The 12,009-nt window shown below is 51.6% G+C and overlaps 1 protein-coding gene across 15 annotated transcripts in view; it reads left to right on the top strand.

Moving 5' to 3' along the window:
* Positions 1-12,009, top strand: part of CACNA1G (calcium voltage-gated channel subunit alpha1 G) — a 151,497-nt gene that overhangs the window by 86,283 nt on the left and 53,205 nt on the right. For 5 of the 15 annotated variants that reach the window (XM_054846267.1, XM_054846260.1, XM_054846264.1 and 2 more), the window contains exons 15-19: positions 3,879-3,947; positions 4,852-4,878; positions 6,773-6,866; positions 7,462-7,646; positions 7,799-8,236. In XM_054846267.1, coding sequence (XP_054702242.1) covers positions 3,879-3,947; positions 4,852-4,878; positions 6,773-6,866; positions 7,462-7,646; positions 7,799-8,236 — 813 coding nt within the window. The remainder of the gene's footprint in view (positions 1-3,878; positions 3,948-4,851; positions 4,879-6,772; positions 6,867-7,461; positions 7,647-7,798; positions 8,237-12,009) is intronic. The other 10 variants (XM_054846270.1, XM_054846274.1, XM_054846263.1 and 7 more) reach the window with 3 other exon arrangements.

Here is a 12,009-nt window from a genome sequence, read left to right as displayed (position 1 = left end):
CAGCCAGACTAAAAGCCCCTCCTGAAAACTTATGCAGGCTGGTAAGAGATTAGTGACATGATTATCTTTTTTGATGGTATGCGTTCACGGAGCTCTTCTCGTTTCCAGCTCTGCAGTGCTCTGCACATTTTAAAGTACACAATTTCTGGTCTCTGCTGGCTGCTTCCTCGGGCTGGGAGCCTCCATGAGACATCCCGGATTGCTGGAGGCTTTCGTGGGAGGGCAGGGGGGACACTTAGGTTTGAACTGAACCTTTTTTCCACTCCTGCTGCCTTCCCAAGTGTCCAGCTCGGAGCAAGTGAGTGTGTCACCTAGTCCCCAGAGTGGGGGACCTGCGATGCCCACCCACTCTCTGCAAAAATTGTCTGACTGTCCAAGAACCTCAGTAAGGGGAGGGGACCTTTACAGCCTGCCCAGGGGGCTGGAGAGGTAAATATAACCTAAAACTGCTCACTGGGATCTGCTTGTATGGGTTGTGCCTGTACCTGCTTTCTCTGATATTTGTAAGTGTCCTGGGGTGACCGAATATTATTTATGATTTGCTTGTGTATCATAATATCCTACCACCCTATGAACAGCTATGCACAGAACTGTTTTTATTATTATTATTTTTGGAGCACAGTTTAGAGTTAAATTAATGGAGTCATACCAGAAGATAGCAAGAAGAAATTTTTTTATTTTTTGTGTCATCTCTCTCCATGTTGGTGCTTTTCTTTTTAATTGTTATTGTTGTAGCTGTTTCTGTCTGTAAATCCCCCCCACCCACCATTCAGCCGAAGGGAAGGTCACTGCCAGGTTCTCCCGAATAGCACAATGTTCCCTTGCCTGAGCGAGAAGAGGTAAAAAGCTCCTTGTCTGTTTGTGATGACGGCTTCGAAATTGAACCTTTGTCTGTTCGCTCTACCAAATTGATTCTCTGAAGGTCGCCAAAGTGGGAGATCGCCTGCTGTACCCACTTCTTAGAGAAAAGGACGCAGCCTTTAAATTCAGCAGTCCCTTTTCCAACCCCTGGTCCTCGAGGGAGGCTGACGCCTCTGGTCCTTGGCTCAGCCTGGTTATTCTTGCTAGAGCATCCCCGTGCTTGCCCGCCGGCGTGCTCCCGCTCCTGCGCACCCAGCCTGTTTCCCTGGGCAGCAATTTATCCCGCGCTCGCTTTGCGGCCAGCTGCTGCCATGGCGTAACTGCCTGTAAATTCATGCCCTGGCTTAACGCACTGCAATTTTATTCCGATACCCGTGTCCTTGAGGATACATCTTCCCTGGAGTCAGGGGAACCGCCTGCAGCACCCCCCAAACTTGCTTTCGGCTGATTTTTGCAGCAGGGCTGCCCCATCTCCTGTCCCCGCTGCTCTCCGCTGTCGGGGCAGCGTCGGGCTGGTCCAAGCCAGCTCCGGGATGATTTCCGCATGAACTGCAAATATGCTTTAAGTGCAGCGTAAATCAGGGAGTAACTTCTGATTCAGGAAAGCACTGAGACAGCCTGAAACCAGGGATGCTCATGCCGGTATCGAGAGGTGAGTGCAGGGACCAGGATCCAGCACAGCCTCCAAAGATCAAACCCTCTCTGGCCAATTCTGCCCAACCACGGCAATTTCGATCAACTTGCACCAGATTTTTATAATTTGTGACTCTGATTACAGTGCTATTTTACATCTCAGGCTTTGATGATGGCATTTTAATAATAATCTTCCTTCCACATCCTTGTTATTCTGAGGTCTCCACGCTCCTCCAGTAAATTGCAGTGGGATCAAGAGATCCCTTCGCTCAACCCAAGGTTCCCGCAGCAGACAGGGAGCAAATGTCTGCTGGAGGTTGGGAGCCGGCCCTGGCCTTGCTGGTTCATGTTTATTCAGCTTTGCTGGCATGGAGCTTTGCAAACAGATCTCGTTCTGGTTTTTGCTAGCCAGCACACAAAGGATCCTCTCCTAAGCAGAATTGAGAGATCATCTCTCACTGTAAACAAACGCCAGCGTCTCCCTCCTGTGATTGCGCTTGACCCTTCTTCTGAGTTATTGGGTTTTGGTTTTTTTTTTTTTTTTTTTCCATTCTCCTTCAGATTTCTGGGCTGAAACACAATCCTGGGGCTGCTGCCTTTATCTCCGTGGTCCTTGAGTGCCTTTCCTCAATCTGCAAGCACCTCGTTAATTTTAGTGCATGGCTTTGCAGCCCCAGTTGCTAGGCAGCAGATGTATATAAGCAGTTGAGAAACAAAAAGGACCTGTTCCAAACTTTAAATATGGAGTAATATATTTTGCAGGGTTGAGTTTCTTTTTTTTTTTTCTTTCCCTTCCCTCCTTTCCTTTTATTTGGTAACCTGCTTTTCTCTTACAAGAGGCGCACGCAGGACTTTATGCGATGTGGTTATTTTTGACCGCGTGGTCTCTGATTTAACTCGAGCCTGGTGTTGGTGTGGGGAAGGTGAGCAGGGAACTGCGTTTGATGGAGCTGCTAACTTGGAACTGCTGCCTGACCTCTCAGGTCCCTGCCCTGGGGATGACTTCTGAAGCAAGCAATCACTCTCTTTGTCAGGCATAAAGCTCCTCTCCTAAGGGACTTCCTAAGAATATTATCTCCGGAATGTATTCTTCCATTGGTAATCCTCCCGGTTTCATGTCCCCTTGTCCCCGGCCATCCTTGCCTGTGGGTTCGTTCCTTCTCCTCCTTCGTGCCCCCCTCCCTCCCTGGCACCCCAGGTCCTCCTTTCCCCCACCCTTTCCTCTGCAGGAGGACATTACCTGCTCTTGGGATGTTAGCATCCTTGGAGAAATACAAACTTTGACGACTTCTGGGCTTCAACCAGATGGAACGGTCCCTTCTCCTTCAGTAGGGATTTTGGATGGTGTTTTTCTTGCATTCCTATTGGTTTCAGTGGGATTTTCCTTGTGAAGAAAAAGTGTTTCTGTGTTTTCTTTCAATGGCTTTTCTGTGTCTCTCTCTGTTACAACCAAAGACTTTAAATTAAGTGTCCATTACATGCCTAGCAAGACACTGTTGGCCCATCTGGATCCCAAAGCTGATCTGTGTGTCTGAAAGTCTTCATCCCAGCCTAGAGCGGGATGAGTTTTGCATCCCATGTAGCAACCAGAGGCAAGGTCCCTTGCCCTCTAGGCAAGAAATTAAGGCGGTGGGACAACCTGTGCCCTCCTGCCGCAGCGTGTCACCTCCCGCAGCCCCACGGGACGGGACCGGGCACGGCTGCGTTGCCAAAATGTGCCAAGGAGCATTGGGAGAGTCGCCCCTGAGGAAGGGGAAACACGGCGGGGTCAAAAATAACGTGTGCTTTCCAAGTGGGTAGGAACGACTGACTGGTGCTGGGAAGTGATACTGGGGCCACTCGTATGGCAAAGCCCCCCAGGATGGGGCTGTGCCCCCCCTCACCCACAGACCCCTGTTGCGTTTGGGCATTTAAACGGGTGTCTGCACTAACGGGGGTGAGGAGGGATCTGAACTCACGGCAGGTTCTGGTGGCTTTTCTTAAATTAGGTATTTCACCTGGCTGTAAGACGACTGATATTGTGTTAATCAAACATTCATTAAAAGCCTCCATTGCTGCTTAATGAAGGCATAATAAATAAAGATCCTATTATGCAGCTGCAAAAAAAAAATATAATCATGTTTTCAATAATTAGCTGGTGTTTCATTAGCACAATTATCACTTAGGAGCTGAAGCAAGCTCTGTTCGAAACGCTTAATTTAAAGGTAAGGCTGGTCCCTTCGAAGGGCTTCGTTCCATCTGAGATCTTCCACCCCTTCCCCTCTCCTTCCCTGCCTTTTCTCGTGTGTTTTTTGATTTCCCCATTCAGTCCTGCTGTTGAAACTGTGAAAATTGAACACCCCCTTCCCCTTCCTCCCCCTTCCCTCCCCCCGTTTCTCCTTCAGGAGATCTCCAAGCGAGAAGACGCGAGTGGGCAGTTAAGCTGTATTCAGCTGCCTGTCGACTCGTCGGGGGTACGTACACAGCACATCCCACCGCCCGCCGTGGTTGTCTCTCTCGTGGTGCCTGGTCACACACCGTGGTGCTGTGCTCATTGTAGTAGCTGTTGTTCTTCTGGGGTTTGTTTTGGGTGTTTTGGGGTTGTTCTTTGGTTTTTCTTTCCTTTTTTTTTGTTGTCCTCATTGTTGAGTCAGTCTTGATTTTAAGTCCCTTCCTTCTCCAGGGGAGCCAGGTAAATTAAGGTGGGTGCTTTGGGGCGGCTGATGGGGCTCCAGCTCTTGCTGACCCCTTTCTGGACACCTGCCCCAGGGAAGGCTCCCCGTGGGGCTGTCACAGCCCCTCCACAGCATGGTCACATCCCGGGGACCTCCCTAGGGATGCGGACGGTGATGCCGATCGCTGAGCGTGCCCGCCGAGCACTCCCTCCATCACGCGGGCGGAGGAGGGTGCCTGGCAGCGAAGGGACCTGGAATCAAGCCTGTTTGTGGACACGTGTGGGGGGAGCCCCGTGCTCGGCAGGACAGGGTAGGATGGCGGCGGCTGCGCTGTGGCGTGTCCCAGAAAGGCTGGCTGGGATGCCGAGATTGCCAGCGAGATGCCACGTTACAGCGCGGGTCAGGATGTGAAACGGTCCCGTCCAGGTCTGAGGAAGCCGTGGATCTCTGGAGTGCAGCACACCCCAAACCTTACTCTTTTGCCAACCTCATCTTTCTCTTTACTGCTCCCTTCCCTTTCTGTCCTTTCCGAGAAGTCTGGCTTTTCCTTCAGCACAAAAGCCCTTTCCCATCGTACCCCTGTGTGTCAGTCCCCTTCGGTACCGGCTGGTTTAGCCGTTGTACCGTCCGGTCCGTCTTGACATACCCTCGTTTCCCAAAGGATTTTAACTCCCTCTTCTCTCATAACCCCTTTTCTATCCAGAAAGGCAAACTGGGAGTGCAAGAACAGGTAACGGGCAGCAGCCCTGGCTGCGAGATGCTTGCCTGCACCGTACTGAGTCTGGCACGTGGTGTTTCAGGGGGGATGCTTTCTGCCCTCCAGACGTGGGGTTTGGTGCTGGGGAGGGGGGTGGGAAGTCCCCACGTAGCTCTGCTTTTCCATCTCGGCACACATCTCATCGTGCACCCTAAAATTTTCCTTTGGGCTGTTAAAGAGCACTCCAGGAATACAAATCACATAAAATTCTTCCCGTTATTTATTCCTTTTTAATAACCCATTAGGGAGAATGAGTAATTCCTGGCAGGCCCACTGACGGGCTGAGCCGGGAGCCTCTGCGGGGAGCGTATCTGGAGCCAGCTGGAGCCCCTGTTCGTACGGAGACATGGTTTTGACTCCAGCGAAGTTCAGGCCAGCCTGACTTTACTGCTCCCCCTTGCAAGGTGCATTCCTGACCTTCCCAGTCTGCGTCCTACAGGATGAGCTTCCCTGAATAGCACAGAAGTCCTGGATCCTCAGGAGGGGAAGTTTTGAGCCAACGCTTCGCATCACACGCTCATTTGCCTTAAAAACATGTGTCTGAGAGCAGCCAGTCTGCCTGGAGAAAAAATCCCCTTAACTGTTTAGTGACCCCGTGGGGGAGTTTAGGGCTGGCCCCTCTGGAGTTTTGCTCAACAAAGAGGCACAGGCCCTGGCCCCTGTGTCGGATGCCATCTCTTCCTCCCGTCCCGTGCTGGGGCCCCTCTGGGTTTTTCCAACCAACAGGTACCCGAGCACCAAACCTCCGCAGCGCTGGCCCAGGCTCCTGGGGGTGCAGCTGAGCCTTGGTGGGGTTTTCTGGGGCTCCCTGTCTCTCCCAGCTGAAGTGAGGGTCTGCTTGGCTTCTTTCACCCCGGCATCCTCCCTCCCTTCCCACCTCTCCTCCCTCCCAACATACATCGCGACGGGGCTTGGTGCCCTTTGCCAGAGCAGTGGTTTCAGCCGTGAGTCCTCCTCTTTTGGATGGGCATCGTTCTGGCGAGCACCATGGCCTGTCAGGTGTATCCTGGCTATACCACACCCTAAGTGCCTTTCTGCAGTGCCAATGGACAGAATCAGTGGGGTGCGCAGGGGCGTCCCTAATCGGGTCCGTGCCGCAGGACCGAGCGAGAGCCCGGGCACCACGCCGCAAGCAATGGTAAACCTCTTCGGTCTCCTCCTGAGGATGGGCCCGTGTCAAAGCAGGCACCTCTCACTGAACCCCTGGCGTTTGAAATGATGCAGTGGAATTTAAATCCTCAAAATGATACAGCGTAAATCCCCAAAACTTCAGCTTCTGTTGGGTGTTGCAGCTGGGAGGAGAACAGCCGCCCAGGGTGGTTGTTATCAGGTTCCACGACCCGGATCCTCTCTGCACTGGTGGGGCATCCATCGACACGTGCCCGTTAGCTGCTTTGGAAAGTCAGGGTCCATTGTGCCCCTTCTGAATCCTGGATTGCTTCATCGAAGCATCGCTAGAAAACGCCTCACACAGGGAGTTTTAAACCATAGTGTATAAATCAAGAGAGATCAGTAGGGTCAATTTTTGTCCCAAAATTGCTCATCAGATGTGTCCTTCCCTAATATCTGCCCAGTATGCAATTCCAGCAACAAAAATTAAGCAATGTTTTGGGTTGGGTTTTTTTTCTGGTCCCTTTCTGGGACTGTATTTGGAGCCAGAGGCAGTCTGTCTTCCTGGTAGGAGGTTAATTAGTCTGTGGTATAAATATGTGCATGCATCATTTTGTGAAAGGTGATGTTGCATCGTGGTACGAAATTCAGTGGATCCGTAGGTGTGGTGTTGGACATGGGAACCCATTTTTTCAGAGGGGCGTCCGTGCGCTGCAGCCCTTTGCCCTCTTTGCTGAAGCCCTATGTTTTGCTCCAGGGTGATGCTTCCAAGTCTGATTCCGAGGGGGATCTCTTCCCCCGTAGCCTGGAAGAGGAGGGAGGACTTAAGAAAAACTTGTCGAATCCAGCCTGTGAGTAACAACCCTGGGAGAACGGGCTTTTCAGCAGAAACCTCATTTTGCTGTGAAAACAATGCGTCCCAAAGGGAAGAGCCCTGCTAGAGACAACGGCGTAGTCCAAGCCGTGGCACGCTTGACCGAGGCCAGCAGGCTTGTGGTGTCGGGTTGGATCGTGGGATGCAGAGACATGATGGCATTTGGGTTGTAATCTCCCTACCAAGCCCCAGCTGGGCTTTCGGGATCTCTCTGCAGGGGCACAGGTGGAGGAGCTGCGGGGAAGGAGGACGGAGGGAGCCCAGCATGGGCAGGAGGTTCCCAGGGCTGGAGCTGGTGGGGGTTGGTTGGAGGGTTGAGGGGCAGCAGATGACATTCTGCATCTGCTCTCCTCTCCCATTGGCACCTGATCCCATCGGCACCTGATCCCATTCCTGATTTACATCCCCCCGCTCCCTGGACAGGCTCTCAGCGCTCCAGAAGGGCTTTTTGGCCCCCATCCTCCTGATGCTTTGAGGAGAGCCCTCCCTGCGCAGCTGCTTTGCCTGCCTGGGAGCAGGTCGTAGATGTGTCCCTCGAGGTGTGACACCTGAAACCCACTTGTGTCTTCCAGTGATGGCCTTGAGCGACCACCCGGAGCTGAAGAAGAGCCTGACCCCGCCGCTCATCATACACACCGCTGCCACGCCGATGCCCATGCCCAAGAGCGCCATGTTCGGAGATGCAGCGCAGGGCTACGAGTCCCGCCGGGCCAGCGGCGTCTCCGTGGACCCCGCCACCTACGAGCTCAAGTCCCCGGTACTCGCGTCACCTCCTCCTGCGGATGCTCAGCGGGTGTCTGCTGGGCTTACAGGACTCTCTGTCCATCCATCCGCCCCGGCCGGCACAGCGGCAGCCCGGTGCGGGGCAGGTGGCACGGGGCTGATGCTCTCCTTGTCTCCTTCCCGCAGCCCAGCACCCGCAGCTCCCCGCACAGCCCCTGGAGCGCCGGCAGCAGCTGGAACAGCCGCCGCTCCAGCTGGAACAGCATCGGCCGGGCCCCCAGCCTCAAGCGTCGGGGTCAGAGCGGCGAGCGCAGATCCCTCCTCTCCGGAGAGGGGAAGGAGAGCTCGGAGGAAGGGGAAAGCTCCGATGAGGAGCACTCCAGCCGGGCCGGCAGCTTCAACGGCTCTTTGCCTCATCGCATGGAGTCGCTGGAAACAAAAGGCTCCTTTGACCTCCAGGATACGCTGCAGGTGCCTTCCCTGTACCGGACCAGCAGCATGCACAGCAGCCGCTCCGAGCACCAGGACTGCAACGGGAAGACCTCTCCGGGTCTGCTGCTGCACCAGCTCCACTTGGATGATCCCCGACAGGACTGCGATGACTGCGACGATGAAGGCAACATGGTAAGGAAATGTTAAACACTTGTTCTGCATTTTTTTTCCTTGTCAAAGTGATGCACATCCCTCTCTCAGGAGTGCACAAGCGATGGCTTGCTGCAGGGGCTGGGTCTCACCAGAAGGTCTCTGGGCTGTGGATGCCACCAGAAATGGGGTTGGCATCATATGAATTATTTCAGTGCAGTATCGGATGGTTCACGATGGAGACATCAGGGCAAAACTCCCCAGATTCCACTAAAAGGTGCAGAGCAAAGACTTTTAGAAATATATGCTTTTCTGGTTTTATTTTTTTCTTTTTTTTGAAAAAAAACCCCAAGTAACTTCCCCACTCTCCAACCATTATTCAGCTTTCTGCCGCCACGCACAGCAGCAGACAATTTCTGTTGACATCAATAGGCAAGGAAAGGGCAGGGTTTGGCCCCCCATTCCCATGGCAGCGTTAGTCGATGGTAATTTCAGAGGCTTTGCATTAATTTCGATATGAAGAGGCATTAGTCCAATAAGCATCTCTTTCACGAGCCTGAAAAGTGCCATTTAGGAAACGTTAGCTAAAAGGGCTGCAAGCGCAGGGAAGGCATGATGGTCCCTGGCTCTTTTTCCACGTGGATATTTGTATCTTAAAGGAATAAAAGGAATTTGGCTGCTTTTCCAAGGGTTTTTGCATGGCTGGCAGAGAGGGGCTTGAGCTGGTGGCAGGACGCCCGCGGGGACTGTCCTGCTGGGATGTTCCCGGGACAGTTTGAGGGGTTTTGGGGTGTTTTCTGCTCTTCCCAGATTACCTCTTTGTTTCACTTTACCTTGTTCTCAGGCTTAAAAATGTGACGGTCTGACGTGCCGTCCCCAGGGGGTAACGGTTTCTGTTGCTGAAGCTGATGGGTTTTGGGTAGAGCCACGTGATGGTAACCGGGGCGGTACTGAGGACAGGAAAGCTGCAGCTTGTGGACATGATTTTACTGTATTTCACTGAGTTTGTTGAATGAAAATGGAATTTGGAGCACGTGAAGAGATGCGAAAGGCAGCGGTGACTCCAGAGAAGGAACAGGAGGAGAAAGAGAGTTAGTGCTGGCAGAATGGAGTCACTCAGCTGTGATCCGCCTTTAAAAAAAGCCATTATCCCATTACATCGCCAGCATGGATCCTCAACCTGGGATTTTTACTGATTGTCTTAACCTGGTTTTTAACCTCCATAAAATAAATTGAATTTTTAAGAAAAGGAGCAGTAATTATTTTTTGAAAAAGCACTATTAAAAGTGATTAAGAGACCACGCTCTTTATTGCTAGCGAGGGATTTTTTTCATGCTCCGACATCTGTGGCTTTTTCCAGCTCACCTGGTCCAAACATCCCACAGGTCCCTTCCTTTCCCCCCCGCAAGATCAGAAGCCAGCAGCCCCCGGCGCTGGGCATCGTGCGGTGGGACATGTCCCTCCTTTCCCGTCCCACCCAGCCCCACGGCCCCAGCCAGCGCTGACGATAAGATGTTGAATAAGATGCGTGGGTTTAATCTTTTTTACGGCAGCCGCTTTTAGCGTAAATGAAATGTTTTTCTGTGTGCTGAGGTCTGGTCACGTAGGGTTGGACCAAAGGTCCCTCAGTTCTTCTCCCATGGAGGGGTCAGAAGCAAATGCTTAGGGAAAGAATAGGCAAAATAGGGTAAATAAATTGTGCACCAGCCCGTGGTATAGCCACAGCTGGGACGTCCGCAGCTGGCTGGTGCCTTTCCCCATGCTCCGCAATACGTCTTTGCTGCAAATCGCTAAACCAGACGGATTGGAAAATATTACTTAGATTAGTGGAATGAGCCCCCAGGTTGCGGAGCTTCCCTTTGTGGTTCCCTCCTGACGTTTGGGGGGATGCTTTGCCCCTAAATTAGCCTTGACAAAGTCAGAAAAAAAGTAATTATTTTTTAAATGGAAAAAATAAAATTCAAAACTCCCCCACCAGCAAAAGAAGAAAAGAACTCAACTGTTATTCAGATCAAAGTAATCCTAAATATGCCCTTCTGCAACAAAGCTTCACATCTCTCCTTGCTGGCTGGTTTTGATTGCCTCTGCGCAGAAATAAAAGGAAGTGCAAAGGCTTCGTTTGGATCTCCCAGGCTCCCATTATATTAGTGCCGCTCCACTGCCTTCAATGAGTTTATTCTGAATTTACATCCCTCCGAGGAGCCAGAATCAGGCCCCTGATAGCTCTTCTCCCCAGAAGTAGAAAAATCAGGGGACTGAAATCTGTTTTTCATTGCCTGAATGCAGACAAGGAGAAACTTCACGGAGAGAGATCGATCTGCTGCCTGGTTGGGTTCACGTGGCTGCAACCGAGATCAGGGATCTGCTGCGAGGGCTTTGTTATTCACATCTGCTGGATTTTGGGTGCTTTTGGGTGCCTTCCTACCCAAATTGCTGAGTGCTCGGAGCAGAAAGCGAGGGAAATACTGAATTTGCAACCAAATGTGTCCCCTCCTCCCCAAAACCTCATTGCACATGGCAATTGCAGCTCCTTTCCCCTTTGCCTAATGCACTTTTTCTCCTGTGGTGTGCAGTCCAAACCCTCTCAGCCTGCCCCGGCTGCATATTTAAATTAAATAACCAGGTCCCGAGCACCTCTGTGCAGCTTCCAGCTTGCCTGGAGGTCCATTGCCACTCATAGAGCATTTTTCAGCTGTTCCCCCCCCCATCCTTATAATAAATCTTTTATAAATCTAAGCCTCTCCCTTACTCTGAGGAGCGCATCGGTCGTCTTTTAATGCCAACTGCCTTTCATCCTGTCCTCAGAAGTACACGAATATCTGAAAGTCCTAAGGGGGGAAAAAAAAAAAAAAAAAGCAGCTATTTATCAGCGGCTCTCCTTGCTGTGGGATCAGAGGGCCCTGTTAACACGGTGCCGGGTGAAGGCAGCACCGCTGCCTGTTAGCAGGCAGCAGCCCACCGTGTCCTGGCCCCTGCCCGCGTGCTGCCGGGGGGAGTTTGGGTGGTCTTACCCAGGGAGATTTTGTCTAACTTGCTGGCAACTGTAGTTTTTCTTCTCCCCCCGCATCTTTATTCATCCTGTCCAGGTGTGTTTTATGAACAAATAGATATGATTTTAACCACCTAATTGATAGATCGCTTTGAACATAATGCGGGCTTAAGCAGCAATCAGCCTGATTGTAAGCAGTTGATGCGTGTCTGGACCTCGCGGAGAAAGCGTTTGATGGGACTTAGGCTGGAACTGCTCAGGTTTTATTTCACAAATATCTTACATTTGGCTCAAATTAACTGAGCTGCGCTGCTGCACTGGTGGAAATCTGGAGTAATTCCTTTGACTTGAGATTTCTGTGGATGTACTTGGCCCGGTACAGAGCAGCCGCGCTGCATCCCTGGCTGAGCCGGCCGTGGCCGAGCCCTGGTGCTCGCCCTTACTCTAACACGCTGAATGGAGAGACATGATGGCAGATCGCTTTTTGCCTTTGTTATCTGATTTAGCCCATGAACTGCAAGCTGCAACAATTAGCCAAACCCCAAAATATCTTTGGCATTAAAATTGGACAAAAGGAATATAAAGAAGCATTCTGTGCTGCTGACGCATTACCATTCACTACAAATCCCCATGATAAATACCAGAACTGCTTTGAATGATAGATACTTCTGGAAACCTTCCAGCTCGCAAAATGAACTGGACCGAGTCGCAGCTATTACTCCATGTCCAGAGGCTGGGGTAGCAATTGCCGTTCTCACCGCAACCTTGAGCACCCGATTTTTCTCCATTTATTTACCTTTGTTAAATCTATGGATAATTAAACTAA

The sequence above is a fragment of the Grus americana genome, chromosome 18, assembly GCF_028858705.1.
Source record: "Grus americana isolate bGruAme1 chromosome 18, bGruAme1.mat, whole genome shotgun sequence".
Classification (NCBI taxonomy): Eukaryota; Metazoa; Chordata; class Aves; order Gruiformes; family Gruidae; genus Grus; species Grus americana.
This window is presented reverse-complemented; position numbering and strand designations above follow the sequence as displayed.